This window comes from Sorex fumeus, unplaced genomic scaffold, assembly GCF_029834395.1.
Source record: "Sorex fumeus unplaced genomic scaffold, SorFum_2.1 ptg000037l, whole genome shotgun sequence".
NCBI lineage: Eukaryota > Metazoa > Chordata > Mammalia > Eulipotyphla > Soricidae > Sorex > Sorex fumeus.
The window spans coordinates 63,710,441-63,736,117 of record NW_026606094.1 but is presented as its reverse complement, the minus strand read 5'-3'; the positions used below and the strand labels follow the sequence as shown (position 1 = coordinate 63,736,117).

The window sequence follows — 25,677 nt, the reverse complement described above, 5'->3', positions numbered from 1 at the left end:
CCCACTCGAGCAAATCAGTGAGTAAGGGGATGTTAAGTGATCAAGCTTTTAAAACGTTCACTTTTTAAAAAATGAGGTTATGGCAGAGATGCTTACGGACCCCTGCCCTAGGCCGAGTTTCATCTGGGGCACCCTGGAGTAGGGTGGGTGAGCCCAGCACCCACCCAGAGACCCTGCAGTCCAGAACTCCAAACTCCAATTGTCACCATGCTCACAGCTGGCTTCCACCAGTTGGACTTCAACACTGCTTGGGATGAGCCTCATGCAGAAATTGATCTGTTGAAAAACTCAGGTATGCAGGTTTTGTAATTGAAATCTCCCATCTCTCATGGCATCAGGGGTGGGCTACCTCACCCTGTCTTCCTATTTTTCCGGGAATCCAGCAGTCATGCCCATGAACTGCCTCCAGCTGCCATCAAATAAGCTCAGTAACTGGCCATGATCTGGAGACTCATAAACAAATCTTGAAATAGATCAACAAGCTGCAGAGATGCTTCCACACCCTGAAATCACCATCCAGTTAAAAATTTAATTCCAGCTGTAGTAGTCCATTTAAAATTTTTTAATTCCTTGATATCTCAGACTCTACAAAACTGATATACCACATTGGATGGGATGTGAAGTAGAAGGCAACCCATCTCGATTAAGAAAATATTAACACACAAGGCTTAACCTGTATCAACATCTTAGTAATCTCTTATATAAGAGTTTAATGGCTCCATAGTGCGATACAACAATCGTCACACACTTTCTTCTAAGAAAAGCTTTTTGGATCATTTCTAGCAAATTATTTAAACAATCAATATAAAGTAAATCATTCAGGGCCTGCAATTGGGGCAGGCTTGGGTGGTGGTTGGGAAAATGGGAAACAATGATGGTGGGAAGGCATAATAATGGTGGGATTGGTGTTCGAATATTGAATGTAATAAATCATGAATAACTTTATAAAAATAAACAAAGTAATTTAAAAAAATGAGATTATGGGTCAGAAAATGAGTTTAAAGGGCTGAGTACCTATTTCACATGCAGGAGACCTGGATTTTATCCCTGGAAATGCAGGAGTGACCCCCATCCCCCAGGAACTAAGGTAGGAGTAGTTCCTGAGCACTGCCAGGTGTGGCCCCAGAAACCCCACCCCCACAAACAGACACACTGTCAAAAATTAAATCAGGCTAGAAGAGCAAACTTTGGTTGTCCCACAAATGAATAAAACCGTGTACCTACCAAAGGTATAAAGAACAATAAATGGACATCTTGAGTTGGGGTTATCAGGGAAGTCCTGGTGTGACACCTCACTAAAACCATGGAGCAAGTCATGCAGTTATTTTTGAGGCTATATGTGGCTGGTACATCAATACAAAGGCCTCATTCTGGGAAGGTTCTTGGGTGTTTCAGGAAGAACAGGAGGCCAGAGTGAATGGATATGTAGGTGCAGGGCAGAGCACAAGAAATGTGATCAGTGACAAGTGAGTAGGGAAGAACCACAAGGAACCTGGGAGATTTCTCAAGGGAATGGAACTCAGTGGAAATTGCAAGTAGAAAACAATCCTTTGGAAATCACTCTCTAAGACTGGGGAACTGGCTCAAAGGGCGGAGCTCATCCTCTGCATGCAGGAGCCCCAGGTTCCAAACCCGGCACCACAACGACTTCCCTCTCTCCCACCACTGAATCCTGAAAGCACCCTTCAACTCCTTTCCAGAAAATGATCAAGAGGGGAAGGTGAGCTGGACTCAAACTGGTAATTATGGAGAAGACAAGTACAGGAAAGTAGGTTTTAAAGGACAAACCCATAGGATTTGAGAGAGGTTGTATGTCCGCTATGACAGGAAGAGAGGATGCAAGGATCACAGGCAGTTTCATGCTTTTTTCTGAAGTGGAAAGTTGTAAGAAACAAGAGATGTGCTTTATTGCAAACACTTTAAGGGCAAAAGTACATGTTCCTGACTTTTGTCACTGGCATCTAGATAGGGCCTACATCAATGTGAAATCCACTCAGTTCCACATATCAGGTCCTGAGGCAGTGAATGTTGGTTTCTCTCCTGGCCTATAGGGAGCCCTGACAATATGGAGAACACAGTTTCAAGAATGGATCTGCTGAATACAAATTTTCACCTAATCAAATCTAGCTTTAATTTCTAGACTATAAATACTATAACCTGCTCTTTTTTGTGATCTGCAAAACTTTCAATAATGCCACATATAGAAAGTAAATCGACAACTATGACTAAAATTAGCTTGAACTGCAAAAGGACTGGATAAGAAAAAAAGGACAATTTTAGCATTTCAAAAGGGGGTTAGAGAGATAGTACAGAGATTAAGGTGCCTGTCTTGCTTGTGGTTCCACCTAAGTTAAATCTCTGGCACCACCATGGTCCTCTGAAAACCTCCAGGAATTATCCATGAGCACAAAGCCAGGCAGTAAGCCCTGAGCATCACCAGGTGTACCCCTCTCCTCCCATAATCCAAAAAGGGGAAATTCTACTTGCCATCCTTCCATTCTCGGGTAGCATGATGTATGAAACCAAAAAGTTCATCTGTTGTTACAGCTTTGGGGTTTAAGTCATTCCAAACAGGTTTCTGTTTCATGTTGACATATGTTCGATTCAGTGTTCTCAAAATCTGAAGGAGGGGAAGAGTTAAGAAAATGAATACTGGGGGCTGGAAGTACAGTAGGCAGGGTACCTGACTTGCATATGACTGACCTTGGTTTGACGCCCCCCCCAGCATCATATATGATCCCCTGAGTACAACCAGGAGTGATTCCTGAATGCAGAGCCAGGAGTAACCTCTGAGCATCACCAGGTGTGGCCCAAACATTTTTTAAAAAAGAAAAAAAAAGAACAATGAAAACCTTTCCAAAGGATCTCTCTTACTCATTTTATTCCCTGAACGTTTCTCACTATTCTACATTGGGATTGAGAAGGGGAAAAGTTTTTTACTTGTGTATGTTTCTTTTAGCACCTTGAAAACTCTAAGCCTACAATCCCTACAATCCAAGTCAATCTTGGAACAAGCCAGACTATTTTATCATTTGAGATGTTTAATCACATGTGCAAAGTATTCATCCATGTCATGGGAATTCACGTTGCCTGTATTTCTATCTTCTCAAAATCCAGCCAGCAGTGAATGGCTGCAGTGTTTAAACACACAGATAGCTCAGCCCAAGTCAGTCTTTGTCCCTGACTACAGGGAGTCAAGGGCTAGACTCATCGGCTGCCTTTCTAATATAGCCCAGGGTAAAGCCTGGCTGTGGTTTGAAACCATGACCTAGAGCAATGATTCTCAATGGTATGTTCTGGCTGGGCATGGGGGGAGAGTTCAGAGGGGAGAGGTCTGGGAGAATTGAGGACGCTACTGAACACCTTCTAATATACAGGCCAGTGTCAGTAGTGCTGAGGCGGGGAGACCTTAGTCTGAGTAAGGCAGGGAAGCAGCCTGGGAGACAAAATCCTCACAGGACAGGGGCTGACTGTGTGTCCAGTCAGTTAGCTCCCACCTTAGTCCAAATATCTTCCCCAACTAGCCTTTCAACTTTCAACTTTCTCCACAAAGCCATGGCTTTTATTTTTTATATTTTTCATCTTGACCTATGCCCAGGGATGTGAAGGACGGATGATTATTCCAATTATTAGAATAGCAGTTTAAGAAAATGTTGAAGAGAACAGAACCAGTGAAGACTCATGAGAAATTGAATGCCTGCGGAATATTCAGTTCTATTTTTAGAAACCGTCGATCTCATGAAAATTATAAAATTCAATTTTATCCTTTCTTGAACCATAGTCCACATTGGAAACTCACTCTAACACAATAATTACTGCTCATTTATCTATTTTAATATTTCAATTATTAACATTTATCACGAGAAAAATCCCTACACAGGCCCTCCCTTTTCAATGATTCTCCTCTGGCTTCTGATCTGATTGCTGGCATGTTGTGTGTGCCATGCTCTGGAGTCTCTACTGCTGACTCTGGTTATTTTTAGTCACTGACTACTGACTCTGTTTATAACCCAGCACCCTGAATGAAGATGCATGCGGTTCAGCATATACCGTCAGCCAACCAAGAAAACATGATGCCAGCACTGTCAGTAATACTAAACAAAGTCCAGCAGTGAACGGAAAATGGGGATAATAATACCCAGAACACATCATCATTGTGCCGAGTAATCACACACAAGGCACCTCACACAGACATAAGAGGCACCTCAAAAAATGTAGGTTTGGCTGCCTCCCTTTCAAGTTTTGTTTTGCCCCTTGAGTGGGCTTGACTTCTGGGGAGAACAACATGAAAATATTTGGATTGTTTTTAATGATATGGGAAGAAAAATCTAGGACATCTTGGCAAAGATAAGGAAGCAGTTTTGATAAGACTTTGGAAAGATCAATACATTCTTCCAAGTCAAATTTATTTCACAATCCTTCAGTATGTTTACTCTGGACAACAGAATTCAGGTTCCAGAGGCGCAGGGTTCAGTGGGACAGTCCTAAATGCAGGAAGAGGATGCAAAGGATAGTATGTGGGAAGCCAAATCTCCAGCTTGAGCAGAAAGAAGAAATTTCTCTTATTGGAATGCAATGTTCCATTTGTTACTCTTTCTGCTACTCCTTCAGTATAAAGAAAAAAAATTGTCAACTGAACCAAGAGTTTCTGATTCTAACTGAATCTTTTAGTGGATCTCATTGAGTAGCATTAAAACAAAGCTCACCTACACAACATTTCTCCCATGGCTGAGCACTAACGGCAATAGACTGTACCTTACTCTTTCCTGTGCCTGCATTTCCAACCACAAAAACCGAGTGTCTCACGGCCAATAGTTCTTCAAGCTGGACAACCTGCAGATTTAATGAGTTAGTTAGTGATTTGAAAAGAAATATCCACTCATTTTTACATGATTATTTCCTGCAACCCAAGACAGCTCCAACTGACAATATTAAGTTCTGGAAAAGTTCAAAGAGATGACAAGTGCCAAGAAAAGTTTCTTCTGTATCTCCCAGCACAGAACACGTGAATGAGGATGACGAAAAGCCAAGGCACAGAAAAATCACTGACCTAGTGGAATTGCAATAAAAAATTTCCAGGCACATGGCAGAAATTACTGTCAAAATCAATATGTCTTTCTGAGGTGTAGAACCAGTAACTACAACTGGTCTCATTCACCTGACCCTGAAGGCTTCACCAACATGGCAGCACTGAGAAGGATGAGAAAGGAGAGGCCGACAAAATCTCAAGGCCGAACTAGGCTGCCACAATGAAGGAAGACAAAAATGATCATCTGTACTTTCAATGCACGTACGCTAGCATCAGATGCATCCATCGAGGACCTGATGGTACAAGCGCGAATGATCAAGTATGACATCATTGGTCTGACTGAGACAAGAAGGCACGAATCTCACCATGCCGTTTTCGACACTGGAGAAGAATTGTTCCTCGGAACATGCGATAAACAAGGTGTCGGAGGTGTCGGTGTCCTTGTCAACACAAACTTGGCCATGAGCATTGATTCATTCGAATGCCTAACAACCTGAATCAGACGTTTACATTTGAATAGATGTGGCTCACTGCCTGCAGTTTCTATCTTCGTTGTCTATGCACCAACATCTCATTATGATGAAAGAGAAATTGAGAAGTTCTACATGGAGCTGGAGAAGTTCTATAAAGAAGACCACACCTTCTACAAGATCATTGTGGGTGATTTTAATGCCAAGATAGGACCGAGAAGATCAGCTGAAGAACTTCACATTGGGACCCATGGCCTAGAATGGAACGAACAGGGTGAGAGACTGTCTGAGTTCATCATGTCGACCAAGACTATCCATGGTAACTCACAGTTCCAGAAGGCAGAATCTAAACGTTGGACATAGGAGTCTCCTAGTAGAGGGTTCCACAATGAAATAGACCACATCATATTCAATCGACGGTTTTGCCTGACCGATGTTGCTGTTGTCCCAAAATTTCGAACAGGATCGGACCACCGTCTCCTTCGTGCAAAATTCTACTTCACAGAGCGGGGAGAAAGGGCTGCAAAGTTCAAAAAGAGAACTCCCAGAATGACCACCAACTGGGAACTCTTTGGCACTATTGCGGCAACATGGGAAGATGCCATTGTTGACAACATTGACGAAGAATACGATCGACTGGTTCACCACCTCCATGAATGTGCGAGGAATGCCAAGAGAGAGATAGCCACAAAAAAACGCTTGTCTTCGAAATCTCTTGAGCTAATTTGCCAGCGTGGTTTGGCGCATGCCTCAGGCAACCGCAAGCTAACGTCCGAGCTCGCAAAGCAGTGCAGAGATGCGATCAAGGAAGACCTCAAAGAGAGAAGAGCAGAAGTACTGGTAGATGCGGCAGAAGCTGGGAAAAGTATTCGTAACGCCCGCCTGTCCTTCGCCAGCTACAAGACCAAGATGACTGCCCTCCGACGTCCTGATGGATCCATCACATCCTCCAGAACGGCAATGGAGAAGATTATCCATGACTTCTACTCAAATCTCTCCGATAGCCATGTCCACTTGCCGACATACCAAATTCCACAGGATGGATATGTTGTTCCCAACGTCCTACCTTCTGAAATCCAACATGCCATTTCATCGGTAAAGAAACAAACAGCAGTCGGCCCAGACAAGGTCAGACCTGAACACCTGAAGAACCTGCCGTCAGTACTCATCAATACACTGGCTCGGCTCTTCACTCGCTACCTGTCTGAATGCAAGGTTCCATCCCAATGGAAAACCAGCAGGACCGTACTACTGTTCAAGAAGGGAGACATCCATGACATTGGCAACTATCACCCGATCTGCCTATTGTCTGTCATCTACAAGTTGTTCACTCGAGTCATCCTAAATAGGATTGGCAGAACACTAGATGAAGGACAACCATGTGAGCAAGCCGGGTTCCGCAAAGGATTCAGCACCATCGACCATATCCACACAATAACCAAGCTCATTGAGGTTTCTTGGGAGTTCAAGATGCTGCTCTGTTTAACGTTCATTGATTTAAAGAAGACCTTTGATTCTGTTGAGACAGAAGTGGTCATTGAAGCCCTAGCCAATCAGGGCATTCAAGCCCAATACATCAAAATCCTCCATGAGCTGTATTGCGGATTCACTACCAGGATCTCACCATTCTACAAAGAAGTGATGGTTGATGTCAAGAGAGGGGTTCGGCAGGGTGATACCATTTCACCGAAACTCTTCAGTGCCACCCTCGAGAACATCATGCGACGACTGGAATGGGAAGGAATGGGAGTGAAGATAGATGGTCGGCAACTACACCACCTCCGCTTTGCTGATGACATTGTTTTAATAACACCAAACATCAGCCAAGCGGCACAAATGCTGGCCAACTTTGACCGTGAGTGTGGAAAGGTAGGACTACAGCTGAATCTTACGAAGACAATGTTTATGAGAAACAGCCTCGTTCCTGACGCCCCATTCGCTCTCAAGGGAATGACCATCTCCAAATGCATCAGCTATGTGTACCTAGGTTGAGAAGTTAACATGACAAATGACCTGGCACCCGAGCTGCGCAGGAGGAAGAGAGCAGCTTGGAACGCCTTTAAGAACGTTGAAGAAATAACTAAGAGGACGAAGAACCTCCAGCTCCGGGCACATCTCTTTGATTCCACTGTTCTTCCTGCATTAACATATGCCTCAGAGACCTGGGCCCTACGCAAACAAGATGAGAATGCTATTCAGGTCTCCCAAAGAAGAATAGAAAGAGCTATGCTTGGAATATCATGTTTCACTCAAATGAGAGAAAGAATCCGGAGTTCTGACATCCGTGATGATCAAGAATCAGGGACGTCCTCTCATTTGCCAAGGTGTCAAAAATCAGATGGGCTGGTCACGTAATGAGATTTAAAGACGACCGCTGGACTAGAACTGTTACCGACTGGATTCCACGGGATGTCAAAAGACCGCGGGGCCACCCACCTACCAGATGGTCAGACTTCTTTGTCAAGATCATGAACGATCAGTTTGAGGCTCTTCATGTTCCCAGAGCGAACAGATTCCATTGGGCTACACTAGCACGCGACAGGGACAAATGGAGACGTTGCTGGCGCCCGCTCGAGCAAATCGACGACTAACGGGAAGTTAAGTGATTAAGTGATAAGTGAGGTGTGGAACAAAAACAGTGCCAGGGCAGTTATCACTGACAAATGAATAAAGTCTAGATACTTCATGTGTGTTTTACTTTTCATGCATCACTATACCCATATTGAGCCTATGTATGCACAAGCCTTTAACAAAATTGATGTCATCACATATTTAGGCATTTATCCACCTCCACCCTCTTTCTCTAGCCCCATTTAAAAGAATGTACTAATGATCTTACTTCTAATTCTCTCCAAAATGGAGAAAAAAGAGCAAAATCAATTTTTGGTGCTTGTCACCAAGATAATTTAGGACTTAATGAAAAGCATATTTTTATTTAAAAATCATGATTTCATCATATCCATACTTTTATCTTCCCATGAACTGGCAGTACAAAACATTTATTTATATTGACTACAGTAAAACCAATCATAGAAGAATGCCTTTAAGGATATAAAGAAATAGAATTAAGGTCACTTTACCTCGTCCATAGTTCTCAACTATTTTATACCCATGGACCAGCACAGTCCAAGGCACAGCAGTTGAAAACCACTGTACTACAATGTCACTTAATAATTATCAAAGGGCCGAAGCGATAGTACAGCGGGTAGGGCCTTTGCTTTGCCTATGGCCAACCTGGGTTCAATCCCTGGCATCCCATGTGGTCCCTCCGAACATCACCAGGAGTAATTCCTGAGTGCAGAGCCAGGAGTAAACTCCAAGTATCACCAGGTATGAGCCAAAAAGTCAAAAATTAAAACCCAACAAAAAACCCACAACAGCTATTGACTCTGCCCATCCCAAGGGCAGAGGACCCAGGCAAATGCATCTTTACTTTGAGGATGAAGTTCTCCTCTGGCTGCAGGCGCAGCTCCAGCGTGGACTGTTTGACCATCTGTTCCAAATGTAGGGCCCTCCTCCGCGGCACACTCAGGGCTGGAAACAGGTCACTAACCAGGCCCAGAAACACAGGGATGTCATCTGTTACTATCTTGGGCATATTGAAGTCCCTTAACGCTCTCATGAGTACCTAGAATCAGGACAGAAAATTCTTTATAAAAACGATCTATGCAAGGCCTAACAAAAAACCTCATCAGTTAGAGATGTTAACTGAATCCTCATAGCTGACTCTTGAGCTATAAATAAGGTTCTCCAGGAGAAATGCAGTCTGCATTTTATTCATAGGGAGGTTAAATACCTGTTTACAAGCTCACCAATCTGAATGTGAAAAGGCTCTGCCTATACCATGAACAAGCCTGACTAAAGTTGGCAAGTTCTTTCCTACCAATGATGTTTGATTTTGAAAAGGGGCCCTTTTCTTGTTAATCCTTATGCTCCAGGATACAGATTAACCAGGCCTACCAGATCATTACATTCAAAGTACTCTCTGAGAGTCTCAGCATGATACTGAACTAATTTTAGTTTTTGTTTTTGTTCTATATTGGCTGAAAACCTAAGAGGGCTGTAGATTTGTAAAGCAGTAACTTAAGCATCAGGATTGTTTTTACAGAAAAAGGTTAAGCATTTCAGCACCAAATCGCCAGCAAAAGAACAAATAAATGCAACTTGTCCTAACCCAATCACTGATTGTGAGAGGAAGAGAGAGAAATATTGGAAAAGTAGAAAATTCACATCATAAATTCTTTCAACAAAAGTATGTGATGTGGTCATTATTATTTCTTTACAGGAAGGATAGTAAAATCTGATTAAAATTATTTTAATTATTTGTTTTTGCTCTTTGGGTCACACTTGGCGATGCACAGGGGTTACTCCTGGCTCATGCACTCAGGAATTACTCCTGGTGATTCAGGGGACCATATAGGAAGCTGGGGATCGAGCCTGGGTTAGCCACATGCAAGGCAAACGCCCTACCTACTGTGCTATCGCTCCAGCCCAAAATTATTTTAATTTTAAATATTGTTTTAAAATTATATTTATATAATTCCTTTATGTATGAGGCTCGTCCGAGCATGTGGAGAGTGTCCTTGAGCATGGCTGTGGCTGGGTAGGGGAGGCCTTTGGCTGCTGGGGCTCTGCTTGGGGTGGGGAGGGAAACTCAACCCACCCCCCTCCAAGGGGCCCCGGTGAAGACAGCCTGGTGAGAGGGCAGGAGACTCTGCCTGCATGAAGGAACAGGCAGAGGAACCCAGGTACATGGGTCCCGGGGCTGAGATCTCCAACCCTGCTCAGATTGGAACTGGGAGTCCTCCACCCAGATCCCCCATTTTCCAGTAGCTAGGCAGTTACACCTACAAACTGCCCCCAGCGCCATGAAATCCCATCAACAGCCAAGATTCAGAGACTATAAGACAAAGCTCCCGGAAGCCCGCAGCTACATATGCGACCTTGCAACCTCTTATAGTTTAGTTCTCCTTCTCAGAGAACCTGGCAAGCTACCTAGAGTATCCTGCCCACAGGGCAGAGCCTGGTACACTCCCGTGGTGTATTCGATATGCCACAAACAGTAACAATGATGTATCTCATTCCCCTGACCCTGAAAGAGCCTTCAATGTGGGACCATTGGGAGGAATGAGAAAGGAGTGGCTATTAAAATCTTAGGGCTAGGACGAATGCAGACTGATGCCCATTGAGCAAAACAATGAATAACAGGATGACAGTGATACAGTGATAATGATTATTTTTTAATATCTTTGTTGAACAAATGGCATTTAATAAGTAATTTTAAATGATATGTTCTATCTCTAGTACTTCTGATCAACCGAGTTAACAGTGGTGTTGGATGACCATCCTTATTCCATTTTTCACATCCACTTCTCATCCCATATAATGGACATACTTTCAGTAGATTTCCCTCTTTTTTTTTTCAGGATTACCACCCCAACTTACATATTCAGATTTTTAAAAATGTTCCTTAGAAGCAATCAGTGACTGCTGAATTATTTGCTTATCAAAATTATTTTTGTCACTGATATTTTACAAGTACTTACAAAATCACATTTTCTTTTCAAATTCATATCTTTGTACTTAAGAAGACTTATACGCTTTTTAAAGAAATGCCAGTCTCCAAAATAGCTATTAAAATAGATGTTACATTTTTTAAATGTAACCCTAGACATGACCCACCCTCCAGGCATATACTTTGTGTTTAGGAAGTAGCTTCACTACTCAATCGACAAAATCCTGCTAAGAGTGCAGTACCTGGTCTTCTGGCCGATTTTTATCTCCACGTTTCAGGGAGCCAGCTACCACCAAGACAGATTTAATAGCACGGAGTCCCCAGTCATAATGATCCTAGAAATCAAAACACAAGGCATATTTTCTCAACAACTTTATGAAAGGTAACACTTAAGATTTCCTTTCTAGAGGAAAAAGCCAAACGCTAGAACAGAAGATTTTGGAGAAACCCAAGTGCCTGTGATACAGTCCCTTGGAGTCTGTCAAGACCCCATCCTTCAGTGTCCTTCCACTTCTTTCCACAGCATTTTGTGTGTTACTGGTCCAAAATGTTTTGTCTCTCTTGCTCTTCACTCAATAAACCCACTGACTCAAGAGTTCAATCACTTCCCTATTCTGTTTTCCTACCATAATACAGTTCTCCTGTTGCCCCCAAGAGTCCTGCAGTTCCACCTTTGACAAGCTCATACATTTAATTTCCCTTCTTCTTCACTGCATGGAGGCTTCAGCCAGCACAGGAACTGAACAGACTGTTAAAACTCATTGACTCATTCACATATTTCTGTGAAGATTCCTCTCACAGGGTCTCACCTCCTGGTGGACAGAGCCCCTAGTTTACTCACTTTTGTCTTCTAGGTGCTAGCATAGTTCACAGTGACATGCTCTGCAAATGCAGACTGAATTAAGCAGGAGCCTTTCAGCTATCCCCACAGCAACCACCCTCCCTGCTGTCTCTGCTTGTAAGTGGGGAAGCCGCTAAGCCTCTCCATGCTCCAGGATCACCATCTATAAATGAGAGCATCTACTTTACTCCCAAGGTTGTTATGGGAGCAAACGGAGTTCATGCTTTATGGGCAGTAAAGCAATATATACATGTATGAATGTGCCCTGCAATATACGAGTGGATAAGAAAACTGATTTAGTGGATCTTGACCATCATTTTATTGGTAATAGCACAGAACCGAATAGAATGGAAAAAATCAGAGTACATTGCAAATAATAATATCAGGAAGTATTTGGTAAAAAAAATGGTTCTATCGTGTACATCTCTGTGTGTATGTGCCTGGTCAAAAGAAAAAGTGTTTTTCACTGTAGGTCATGGAAAAAGTCATCTGAAAGTCACTGGCTGTAGAAGGAGACAGGATTTGGGGAGGTGAGAAACAGGCAGGTGATGAACCAGAAATTGGAGACCAGGAAAATAGGTTGTGGGGCAGAGGATGAGAGACTTAGCTACTGCACTAATACTATAAAGGGAGAGAATGTAGAAGAAATGCAAGGCACAGATGTAAGAGATTTTGGGGACTCTCCTAAAACATTTCTATGTTAAAATAACTTTCACCATTTTTATTCTGCTATTCTTTGGATCAAAAAGAAAAAGCACTGATTCTTTTAAAGCCCCTTTCTGTAGCTTGGAAATAAAGGAGTGCATTAATTCTTAACTCAGCAATTCTATTGTGGCTAATAGATTTTTCTTCACCCCCATCACATTCATCACGGCTAAGTTGGGGACCTTTAGTCCTGCTTGTTCCATCTTTACCCCAATATCTCCTATATCTATTTTTATAACTGTCTACAAATGGCCCCATTCACCCGACAGAATTAAAACAAACTGAACTCAAATCTTCCTCACACCACTTACTAGCTGTGGACTTATATTGCTTCAGTAAGTTTCAACTTCATCTGCCTTTGGGACAGGTTTGGGTGGTGATGGAAAAATTCGAAATAACGATGGTGGGAAGGTGTAATTGTGGTGGGACTGGAGTTGAAATATTGAATGTAATCAAACTGTGAACAACTCTTTGAAAATAAAATAAATAAGTTTCCGCTTCTATAAACTAAAGCAAAGAAGAGCATATTCAGAAACTTGTAAAAATCTGAAAAGATATCACACTACTTCTCTTCCATAAATATTGGTCTCTTTCTTCCTTAAGGCTATGTTTTTCAGTCTTGATCTTCTTCAACATTTTTTCATGAAAACTTGATTTTCTTAATAACTTCTTCGAAATCACAAACCTTAGAATTTGTTTCACTTGTTCTGTGTCTAACCTCCTTCTGAAAATATAAACAAGTTCTCTAGATACAGTAAGTCCACAATGAACGCTTAACTCATATTAATGGGGATGGAAACTGTGCAACTACATGTTTTCTGCATTCAGTAATCTTTTTTTTCTTATACTTTTTTTCACATTTTAAAATGGAATCATTGCAGGGAAAAAGAATATTACAAATAAGAAAAAGTAGAAAAATTTTAAGTGTTCACAATTACCCAGAGACAAATGCTAAAAGCCATAATGTAGGTGCTCGCCTGGTATGTTGTTGAGCCTCGACACTGCATATGACCCCCTGACATCACCAGGAGTGACCCCCTCAGTCAGAGCCAGGAGTAAGTCCTGAGCATCATTGACTGGGGCCCAAAGTGCAAAATAAAAATAACAATGCTAATAAAACAAAATATTATAAAGTAATGCCATATCACTTTGTGTGTCCTTAAAATACTCTAATGCAAAATTTATAATACATTAAATTATACATTGCACCTACAATTTGGTATGGTGTTTTAATTGCATGATATTGTAGTAAATGTTTTGCCTTATTATTATATATGACACAATTTCCTCCTATAATGTAAATTCACACTAATCATAATGACAACATGAATTATCTCTCAGTTTCCAAGTTTCACCCACACTATGGGAAATTTAAAATGAGTATGTTGGCAGCCTAGGCGCCATGTAGCTATAGATGTGATATTTTAAACTTTTATCCTGGAACACCTACAGAGGAATACCACCAGAATTACTGAAAGGACACCTAAAGACTGAAGTAAAAGTTAGAGTTTAAAAACAAAGTTAGAGTTTAAAAATAGGAATGCTGATACCTATAACATTTTTGTGACACATCAGTACTTCCTACTTGGAAACCAGTGAAGGACGGTAAAGAATATACAAGTCTGACCCATTTCAGAGATCAAGAAATAGTAGAGCAAAAAGTTAAGAGAAAAATAAAGGCCAAGTCAAACCTGTCAAATAAGACATCAGTAACAAAATGATAAAATAACATTTCTTGAGGTGTTTCTCAGAAACTCAATTTTACCTGACTATTTAAGAATCTAATATTTTTAACAGAAAAGGTGGTATCATTTCCATTTATAATTATAGCACAGGAAAAGTTAAAAAGAAAAATCACATAGCCACTGTTAGAATCTATAGAAGTACAAATTAAACATTAGACCTAAGATATTTCAAGTTTAATTAAAAATATATATACATTTTCCAAACTCATATGGGAAACCCAGTCACTCAGTACAGCTAAGAAAAAGTGTAAAAATCCAGAGAAAATGTCACCAAGGTCGCCTCACCTGCTTGGAGAGTAGCTCCTTGCACAGAGTGTACAGAGTAATAAACTTTCGGGCTAAGGAACGTGCATCCACAAAGCCTTCTGCCACAAGCATGATTTCACAGATTAGCTCAATGTCAGGGGCTACCATGGCACAGGGTCTGAAAAGAAATATGACCTTCTTTTTTAAAAGGTGATAAAGTAATAAACACAAAGGGCTGGAATCAAGTGATGGATGTAAACCAACATACTAGTAACCACTCCCGGTCAGTTGCCACTAGTAGGGCCCTTGATCATGACTTTAAAAGGGCCTGCAGTTACAGGACACAGAGGAAACAACAGTCCCAGAGTGTCGGGTGACTGCACAGGGGTGAGAGATTAAGCTACATCTGTGGGTACATTTGGGAAATGTCTAGTGTGTGGGTCGCAGCTGTAAAGATGAACCTTGGTGGTTTCTGGTCAAACCCAGGACTCATCCGGGGCCTGCACTAGGCGGGCAAATCTTTAACAAATGACCGTCCAGAAAATTGTGCTTGCTGAGTGTGGTACCCACCATGTCTGACTGTAATCCCCCAAGATGACAGCACCAAGAGCGGAGCCCAAGTGTGCAACAACACACACTAGGGGACAGGCGGGGGGACCTGAGCTTCATGTGGACAGAGGAAATTAATTAGGAAGTGATTTGACTATATCACCCTGGTTTTTACTGTAATTTTTTTAATCAATAGTTAACATAGTTTAGTTTCCATAACTGAGCTCAATAATTACCTCGCAAAACTGCATAAAAACAGAACCAGGAGTCCTCTCGAGCTCTGAAAACCCACCTCTTTGTGGTGAGAGGCCAACAGGGTGAGTCTTAAATGAACAGTCTTAAATGAACAAAAATGTGACTTTCAAATTCCCTATCTTTTCAAGAGGGGACTTGCAGAAAATTCTCCCTGAGACAATTGCCATCAACAGCAAGAACGGAACAACTTCCACTCAATAAAAATCACATGCTAAGAAGGAGCCAGAGGAAGGTCAGGAATAAGTCCATTATCCTAGACTTTGTAAATGTTACATTCCAATTATATCTACCCCCTAGTTTTTATGTAGATAATGACCATCTACTTCACAGTTTCTTCCCAAATATTTCCCCAGAGTCCGTCAGGATTGATTAAGGGTTTCTGTCTAAGCTGGCCTCACACTTTCCTCACACTTTTCACTCTTTTTCACAAGCTAAAACTTAAGATCAAGTATAACAGGAGAAAAATGTAGCACATTTACTTGATATTTATAGTAACAGACAACGAGTATTGACAGAGCACTGTCTTCATTCCATGTGGGATACTAAAAGCTTACGGTGCAGCTTCTCCCTTAATTTTCACTGAGCTCTCCAGGAGGTGGCTGCTATTCCTGTCTGTATGTTCTCAGGAGCAGATCTCTGCTCTAGGAAGTACAGTACATACTTGTCAGTGGTGGTCAGTGAGGATCAGTTTACCACGCTGCCTCCACTCAGGAAGATGACTTTTATCATCCAAATTACCCGTCAGACTTTGCATCCCAACATAAACAATGCTGCACTTAGCTAAACCAAATTTATGAAAGCTTGACAGAACAATCTTTGTGCTCAGAAGTCACAAAAAGCTGATGGGTGAGATGGGGGCTTTGCTTTGAAGCGGTACACGAAATCTTAAAGGGGGCAGGGAATGTTCTGAGCTTTGATGGTAGTAAAATTGTTACAAAGTGTAAACTGACCAGGTGCATTTCATTATACACAATGGTACCTAAACAAAAGTGACTGACTTAAAATATGACTTTATGCAAATGGTTCAGAAGGGAAAGCTCAGGTTCTTTGCCAACACATGTATTTTTGGACAGTAGGGCATCAATAAGTGTTTTGATCATTCATCGGACAATTCTACATTTAGGGAAATAGTCCGAGACAAGGTAGCTTTCCATGAGAAAATAATTCATTTTTCACTTTTTTATAATAATAAAAAACTGAAATAGCAAAAATGCAAATTCTTTATGTCAGATAATAGGTGATCAATAAGAAAATTACAGGCAAGTGAAAGAGACTGATTTGGAGCTACCTAAAATATTTAAAAAGCTTTTACAACAGCATGATAAACTACTTACATTAAAAGATAAAATGAGAGCTAAATAAAAATTACACTTAGCTTACTCTCTTAACACGAACTCCATGAAACAGTAATTATAAAAGAGACTAGAAAAACATACATAGCTATCATTTCTGAATTGTAATGCTACATGTTTTATTCTTTATTTTTTGTCTTTTCCAAATATTCTATAATGTGAAAAATTTAGGCTCCTACTAAAACTATCATTTCAAAGAACTAATATTAGTTAACCAAATTTAGCTTTTCTCGGGTGAAAACAAATCGTGTGACAGTGCAGACCACCAACATTAGGTGGCATGAGCGCTCCAGATGCTAAGCAACAAAGCATAACACTTGCCTGAAAAGAGCTTTCAGATTTTCCGGTAATTCGGTTCGACCAGCATATCCTGGGTTCATAGTAATAAATATTCCGACTGATGGCTTCAGTGTGATAGCTTCTCCAAGAAATACAAATCTACCATAAAAAGAATGTTGATGGGATTAAATGTGTTCATTGAATTTGAATGCTCACTGACAAATGCAAACCACTGCAAAATGCAAATGATTGTTAGGAAGCTGTTTATTTGGTGTAATTTGATAAAAATTCAGACGCATACATATTTTGAGTGCCTCAAAGTTGTTTATTAAAAATACGCCCCCATCCCCACAAAGGACTTACAAATATGGGACGCATTTGTTTACATTTCAGAAAGAAAAAAAAAATAAAAAGAAGACCTGACTCCTTTAACAGTCAATGAATGCTGCTATTGCTGTGGCTGCAATGTGGGCTGCAAGTGTATGTGGCCTGATGGGACTCTGGACAAACAGAGATGTCCACGCTGAGAAGGGGACTCCTTGTTCAGACTTTGTCTATTTGCTCACTCTTCTGCTACCCTTCCCTTCCTCTTATCCAACAAACATTTCCTGATTAACACTGAGAGGTGGATAAGCTTGTGGTTACAATGGTCAGTTGTGGAGTCAGACTGTGAGCACTGTAACACTTCAAAATTTTCCAAACCCTGACCAAAGAAAAACCAAATGGGGGCTGGCCAAGGAATAATATAATCATCTACCTTATTGGCTTAGATGAGGGTTTAAAGATAATGCGTGTACACACACACACACACACACACACACACCACACACACACAGAGAAAGAGAGAGAGAGAAATGGCAGAGTATGGTGAATACCTAAAATAAATTAGTTATGATTGTTGTTGTGATGATATGAAGGCAGTGGAAAGAAAAGATTTTCAGAAAGACTTTCAGATACCAAATTGATTCCAGAGCAAAAGGATGAGAAGGGGCAGGAGAAACCAAACAGAAAGATAAGTAGAAAGCAACTGTCAGCGTAGTATGAGGCTTCCTCTGATTGGCAAGCTTGCTAAATAAATTCTAGATAATGAAGAGAAGAGTGACTAGGTGCAATCAAGGTAAAACCAGGAACATCTTCAGTCCCCTAACTGTGAGTGAGGCAAGGCAGAGCTGACAGCAGGGACTGGAGAAGTGAACTGGGCAGCCAAGGAATCAGCAGCTTCCCTAGAACAGGAAGCAGGACCCGTAAGGCAGGGGCATGGATCTTGAGGGGTGAGAGCCATGAGATGCTGGAAGACTTTATGGTTGGGACATGGTCCTATCTCTAAAATGCACAAATCTACATAAAAATATAATAAAAGTCATGAAAGCATGAAATGTTACCAGGGAAAATGAAAATGTGAACACTCAGATGAAAAGGTACACCTGACCCCCCACACCCCCACATACACAGATGTAGAAAGAGGAGAAGATGGAGGGAGAAGTACGATGAAGAATTTCAGAATCCCTTGCATGAAACAGTTTATAGAACTCTCCATAAGGAAATCCTTAAAGGACATCTGGGTTACATAAAATAAAAGAATTCTCTATATCAAAAAGGAGGTGAACTAAAATAAGATTATTGAACCAAGGGACCAAAAGATGAAAGAACTTTGCTTTTTTAGCATGGCATCAGAATAAGGGCAGTTATGACATTGACATCTGGTGACAGGAAAGAGATATCCCAAATAATACGGAAAAAGGAGTTTTCTAGAAGGTGAAACATCCAAATGTAACCACAACAACTGGAAATTTGTATAGTAGATTCAGAGTTCTAAGGGGCTATATAATCTCTCCCTAACTGGAAAACAGAAGTTCCTATGGATAAGAGTGCGAAGCGAGCAATATACACATTCAAGGGAAGGTCAGACACTGCCAAGGCAATACAACTATGAAAAGTAAACCACATCTGCATACTTCCTGAATTAAGTCACTTAGGCCTGATGGCAGTTACAGTTAGTCTTTTGGAGTGTGGCATCATGTCGAAAAATGGTTGGCTTGGGCATAATTGAAATGCCTTTGAATCAAGTTACTAGAAGAATGTGAGGGAGTAATTTACTGAGATGGGACAAATAAAAGAGCAAAGATGGGGCCTCTGTTTACAGACTGGTCAGGCCTCAGACATCAGTGCAGTCTTGAGATGCCTCCTTGGGCAACAGTTTCAGGCAAGTAGGTGTGAGGGGGGAAATGTGGCCGGTGCATCAGGTAGTAAACAGCATACAGGGGTTGAAAGCTCTGTGTCTAGTTAGAATCACCGGAGACTGAGTACAGATAGAGAAGAACCCAGTGATTGAACCCTGTGACATCAAACACTAGCAATGAAAAGACCTTTAATATAGATGCAGCATGTAACACATGGTTGGCACTAAGTATGCTTTCCACGCACTCCTCAGAGCCCTTTAAGGAGTTGCTGGACGCTTCCTTTTGTCTTTATATAAGACAAAAGGAACAGGGAGCAACTGGGAGGGAGGGAAAGAGGGAGATTCCAGGGGACTAACCTAGAGTCTACAGGAAGAAAGCGTTAGAAGGGAGGGACCAACTTTATCAAATGCTGCTGGAAGGTGACAAGAGATGAAGCTGGAGATTTAGCATCAGAGGGTGATCATTAAAAATAAAAATATTAAAGTAATGTAACATGCCTTTCTTGTATTCAGTACTTAAAAACCCATATCATATGGGGGGAGGGATTCCTTAGAATAGCTTCAAATTTTAAAAAAATAATGATTCTTTAAATTCTTCTCTTGTTTGATCCATTTCACGAGTCAGAAAGAAAGAGAGGGCAATAGAGTCCTGAGGATAAAGCTCACTGCATTGTTCCATGTTACTCTTTCCATGTGTAGCAAGAGAAAAAATGTCACCCCGTTCACTCACTCACCTTTCTTTCCTGTTTCTGATGGCATCATGTATCATTTTCACCTGCACTGCTACCACGGACAGAACTTCCACAGAAATTCTATTGAACTCATCAAAGCAGCCCCAAGCTCCTGTCTGTACCAGTCCCTTATAGATGTTCCCTATGGACTAAAGGATGAAGGAGTCAGGCATCAAGGATGTAACAGACAGGGGTTTACAGCTATTATTGTGAGTCTTTTCATATCTGGAGAAACAATGTTAGAGTAGGGGATTTTATACCATTTGATAACTGGCTTACTTTGTAGTCCATTTGCTCAGAGCAGTTGAACACGTAGACCATCATGCCGAGGGCACGTCCAAGATCTTTGGTGGTTTCTGTTTTCCCAGTACCAGCTGGGCCAGCTGGAGCCCCACTCATAGTGAGATGAAGTGATTGGGTTAAAGTTACATAGCACCTTTGAGCAATAAAAAAAAATACACACTATTATTACAAGACCTCTGGGAAAAGGTACAACTTAATTCTTCATAAAAGTTCTAGAAGTTAAGGTTAAGAATGTGGTAGTATCAGAAAACAGTGTTATAAATATGATTTGTTTATGGTGAAGAGTCAGATTAAGAGAGCACTTGTATTTTTAGGTGGGAAGTATATAAAAATAACAGGGCAGAGTGCCTGGATGGTTCGGCGTGTGACTCTGAGCTGGGTGTCTCTGCAGTGTCTGCACATCCCAGTGCAGTCCTAGTGGCACTGCCTTAGGAGATCCCTAACCACAAGAAAATATGTGATCTCTGGAGCATCATTACCACATGTGTAACCTCCAGCAAACACAATAGCCAAAATGTACTCCAGCACCACAGGGAAAGTTTGTGAACCATGGCAAGCATGTAAGTACCACAACTGGGTTTGGTAGTAACCTAGCAAAACAGGAGAGGAAGAAGGGGGAAATATATATATTTATATATATATTTTTTTTTAAATAATAGAGAGGGGCTGCTGGAGGGAGAGAGCACAGGAGGTTAGGTGCTTGCCTTGCGTGCGGCTGATCCTGGTTCAAATCTCTGGCACCATTTCCCTTAGTACTGCTGGGTTCCTCTCCTGATCCTGAGCAAAGAGCCAGCAATATCCCTGAGCACTTATGCATGTGGTCCCAACCTCCACCCCTAAATAAATAATAAAGAGGAATGTACTGCTTTTCTGTTTTGGGGGCCACACCCAGCTGTGCGCAATGCTTACTCTTGGCTCTGCACTCAGGGGTCACTCCTGGTGAGGCTCGGGGGACCATATGGGGTGCTGCTGATTGGATCTGGGTTAGCCACATGTAAGGCAAGTGCCCTACCTGCTCTGGTTTAGGATTAGGTCCCAGAATGTACTGCTTTACTCATTTCATTTCCCCAGAGTGTGCTTAGATACAGATTTCTGCAATTTTGAGGCAACGACACTGTTTACTATGGCAGGCTACATCTCAAACTACAGTTTAGAAAAGGAAAAAACTGAAGTGAATTCCTGCATAATAAATGAATTAAATGCTCGCTTCATTAAACTACTACCTAATGAACACATGAAATGACGAGACATGCTAATATGTATATTTACATACAGAACAGGCAAATAATGCAGCTTATTTTAACATATAAGACAAATATAAATGATAATTTATTATATCAAAACGTATTTTAGAAATTTGTCCTATGTAACCATGGATATTTAGATTGTGACAATACTTCTTTTTGCAGGAAAGATTCAGGCTGAGGAGAATCAGTGATGGTCAGAACACTTGTAAATGATGGAAAACTTGTGCCTGGCTCCGTCAGTGCAGCATCTTCCCTAGCACGGGATACAGATGAGCAGCTCTCCCTCCCCAGCTTCACTTCGCCCTGACCCCACCTCTCCTCAGATCCAGGCCATCACAACAGTAGGACCATTCCTCTAGTGTTTCAGAAGTGTGCAGCCACCAATGCAGCCGCATGACACTTCCCTTCTTCATACCTCATGGGAGCACTCAAGAGTCCTTCAGTGAACCCAGGGCCTCTGGAGTAGCTTGACTGTCCCCAATCACATCGTGCTAATAATAACTTAATACTAGTTTCAAGTACCTACTCCCACAAAGATTCACTAAGGAAGCCATAGTAGTAATAAATCACAGACCCCCAAATTACAACTGGAGGAGAGGCAGGACCTATGGCACTGTAAGTCTCCCTGCAACCTTAACCTGAAATCCCAGATAACTAGACAGAAACAACAAAATTGTTTGGGATAGCTCTGGAAGGCAGAAAGCGAGCAACACTCAACTGACTCCCTCAGAGAACTCCCTGGTGGGGGCAGGATGGTGAATGAGAAAGACGCATCCTGAGACCACAACAGACAGAACGGGAAACAATGTGGAACTCCACCATGCTTCATGGAGATGCAACATTCTCAAGAACTTCGGAGCCATCTTCACAAACAGCACTGAAGGAACTTAAAGACAAAACAAAGTTCACAACTATGCATAATGACTACAGACCCAGATTGATGGAATCGAGTTGAGAATCCTGAGACATACCCTCAAGTGTATGATCAGTTAATTTTTGATAAAGAATCAAAAACATGATATGGAGCAAGGAAAGCCCCTTCAACAAGGGGTGTTGAAAAACTAGTCAGCTACATGCCAAAAATGAACTTAGAACAATTTCTAATGACATGCACAAAAGTCAAATCAAATGGGTTAAAGATCTTGATATCAGACCTGAGTCTGTAAGCATAAAGAGGAAAAGAATTCTTCATGACACTGAAGAGAAAGGCATCTACAAGGAAAAAATACCAATGACCAAATAAGTGGAAGCCAAGATAAACAAATGGGACTCTATTAAATTAAGAAGCTTCCGCCTCAAAGGATATGATCATCAGGATACAAAGATAACCTATGGGATCACTTGATCACTTTATAACTTGACATCCCATTACTCATCGATTTGCTCCATCGAGAGTGAATGGAAAATCAGGAACGAGATCGTTTCTCATAAACATTGTCTTCGTGATTCAGCTGTAGTCCAACCTTTCCACACTCATGGTCGGAGCCGGTCAGCATTTGTGCCACTTGGCTAATGTTTGGTTTAAATTAGAATGATGTCATCAGCAAAGCAGAGGTGGTGTAGTTGCCGACAATCTATCTCACTCCCATTCCTTCCAATTCCAGTCATCGCATGACGTTCTCGAGGGTGGCACTGAAGAGTTTTGGTGAAATGGTATCACCCTGCCGAACCTCTCTCTTGACATGGATGATCACTTCCTTGTAGAATGGTGAGATCTTGGTAGTGAATCCGTAATACAGCTCACGAAGGATCCTGATGTATTGAGTTTGAACGCCCTGTTTGGCTAGGGCTTCTAAGCCGCTTCCATCTCAACAGAATCAAATGTCTTCATTAAATCAATGAATAGAGCAGCATCTTGAACTCCTGAGAAAATTCAATGAGCTTGGTTATCATGTGGATATGGTTGATTGTGCTGAATCCTTTTTGGAACCCGTTTTGCTCACATGGTTGTCCTTCCTCTAGTGTTCTGTCAATCCTATTCAGGATGACTCCAGTGAACAGCTTTGTAGATGACAGACAACAGGGCAATAGTTGCCAATGTCATGTATGTCTCCCTTCTTGTACAGTAGTACAGTCCTGCTTGTTTTCCATTGGGACAGAACCTTGCATTCAGACAGGTAGTGTGTGAAGAGCCGAGCCAGTGTATTGATGAGAACTGATGGCAGGTTCTTCAGGTGTTCGGGTCTAACCTTGTTTGGGCTAGGTGCTGTTCACTTCTTTACCGACAAAATGGCATTTCAGATTTCAGAAGGGAGAATGTTGGGAATGACATACCCATCCTGTGGAATTTGGTATGTGGGCAGGTGGCCGTGGCCATCGAAGAGATCCGAGTAGAAGTCATGGATAATCTTCTCCATTGCCTTTCTGGAAGATGTGATAGATCCATCAGGACGTCAGAGGGCAGTCATCTTGGTCTTGTAGTTGGTGAAGGATAGGCGGGCATTGCGAATGCTTTTCCCAGCTTCTGCCCCATCTGTCAGCACTGCTGCTCTTCTATCTTTGAGGTCTTCCTTGATTGCTTCTCTACACTGCTTTGTGAACTGAGACGTTCACTGGCGGTTGCCTGAGGCTTGCACCAAGCCACGTTGTCAAATGAGCTCAAGAGTTTTCGAAGACAGGCATCTTTTTGTGGCTATCTCTCTCTCGGTGTTCCTCGCACAATCATGGAGGTGCTGGACCAGTTGATTGTATTCCTCATCTATATTGTTAATGACAGCATCATCCCATGTTGCTGCAATAGTGCCAAAGAGCTCCCAGTTGGTGATCGTTCTACAAGTTCTCTTCTTAAACTTTGCAGCCCTTTCTCCCCACTCCGTGAAGTAGAATTTTGCATAAAGGAGACAGTGGTCCTATCCCGTTTGGAATTTTGGGACAACCGTGACATGGGTCAGACAAAACTGTCAGTTGACTATGATGTGGTGAATTTCATTGTGGAACCCTCCACAGGGAGACTCCCATGTCCAACGTTTAGATTCGGCCTTCTGGAATTATGAGTTACCATGGATGGTCTTGGTCAACATGAGGAACTCAGATAGTATCTCACCCTGTTCTTTCCATTCTAGGCCATGGGTCCTGATGTGGAGTTCTTTAGCTGATCTTCTCAGTCCTATCTTGGCATTAAAATCACCAACAATGACCTTGTAGAAGGTGTGGTCTTCTTTATAGAACTTCTCCAGCTCCATGTAGAACTTCTCAATTTCTCCTTCATCATAATTGGATGTTGGTGCATAGACAACGAAGATAGAAACTTCCGGCAGTGAGCCACATCTATTCAAGTGTATTGTCTGATTCAGGTTGTTAGGCATTCGAATGAATCAATGTTTATGGCCAAGTTCGTGTTGACAAAGACACCGACACCACCAACACCTCTTTTGTTGCATGTTCTGAGGAACAGTTCTACTCCAGTGTCGAAAATGGCGTGATGTGATTGATGCCTTCTCTTGGTCAGACCAATGATGTCGTACTTTATCTTTCGTACTTGCACCATCAAATCCCCGATGGATGCATCTGATGTCAGCATACGTGCATTGAAAGTACAGTCATTTTTGCCCTTCTTCGTTTTGGCAGCCTAGTTCGGCCTTGAGATTTTATCAGCCTCTCCTTCCTCATCCTTCTTAATGCTGCTGTATTGGTGGGTCTTTCAGTGTCATGGAAATGAAACCCATTATACTTACTGGTTTTTCCACATCGAATAGGCCATGGATAGCTTGTCAGGCTCTGCCGTGTGAGCGGGATACTCTCGGTAGCTTGCCAGGCTCTCTGAGAGGGGTATAGGCTTTTAGAATGGCCTCTAATTACCCTTGCAGGTGTTCTCATGGTTCAAACCATATTTAAACTCCATCAAATATGGTGTGGTAATCTTGGAAGATGGGTATTAAGTGTCTTATGATGTGTCGTGCGGCCGCACAATCTGGAAAGCAACCTGGAGCATGGTGGCGGCTGGGTAGTGGCTCCTCCACTAATCTATGGAATGAGAGAAAATATTTACCTAACTCTCATCTGATTTTGGGTAATATCAAAGCTATATAAGGCACTTGTAGAACTTTATAAGAAAAAAAAATCCAACCCCATCAAAAATGTGGAGAGCATATGAACAGAAACTTCCTCAAAGAAGAAATACAAATGGGCAAAAGGTAATGAAAAATTGCTCTACATCACTAATCATCAGAATGATGCAAATCAGCAACACTGAGATATCTCATCATACCTCAGAGACTGGCAACACCAGAAA

At 41.7% G+C, this 25,677-nt stretch overlaps 1 protein-coding gene across 1 annotated transcript in view; it reads right to left on the bottom strand.

The window, feature by feature from the left end:
* DNAH11 (dynein axonemal heavy chain 11) overlaps positions 1-25,677 on the bottom strand; it is a 331,353-nt gene that overhangs the window by 165,712 nt on the left and 139,964 nt on the right. Inside the window, exons 30-37 of the mRNA XM_056118695.1 lie at positions 20,176-20,332; positions 19,900-20,045; positions 17,029-17,145; positions 14,591-14,729; positions 11,257-11,349; positions 8,933-9,127; positions 4,756-4,833; positions 2,488-2,620 (exon numbers count right to left, since the gene is read on the bottom strand). Of these exons, the coding sequence (XP_055974670.1) occupies positions 2,488-2,620; positions 4,756-4,833; positions 8,933-9,127; positions 11,257-11,349; positions 14,591-14,729; positions 17,029-17,145; positions 19,900-20,045; positions 20,176-20,332 (1,058 nt within the window). The remainder of the gene's footprint in view (positions 1-2,487; positions 2,621-4,755; positions 4,834-8,932; positions 9,128-11,256; positions 11,350-14,590; positions 14,730-17,028; positions 17,146-19,899; positions 20,046-20,175; positions 20,333-25,677) is intronic.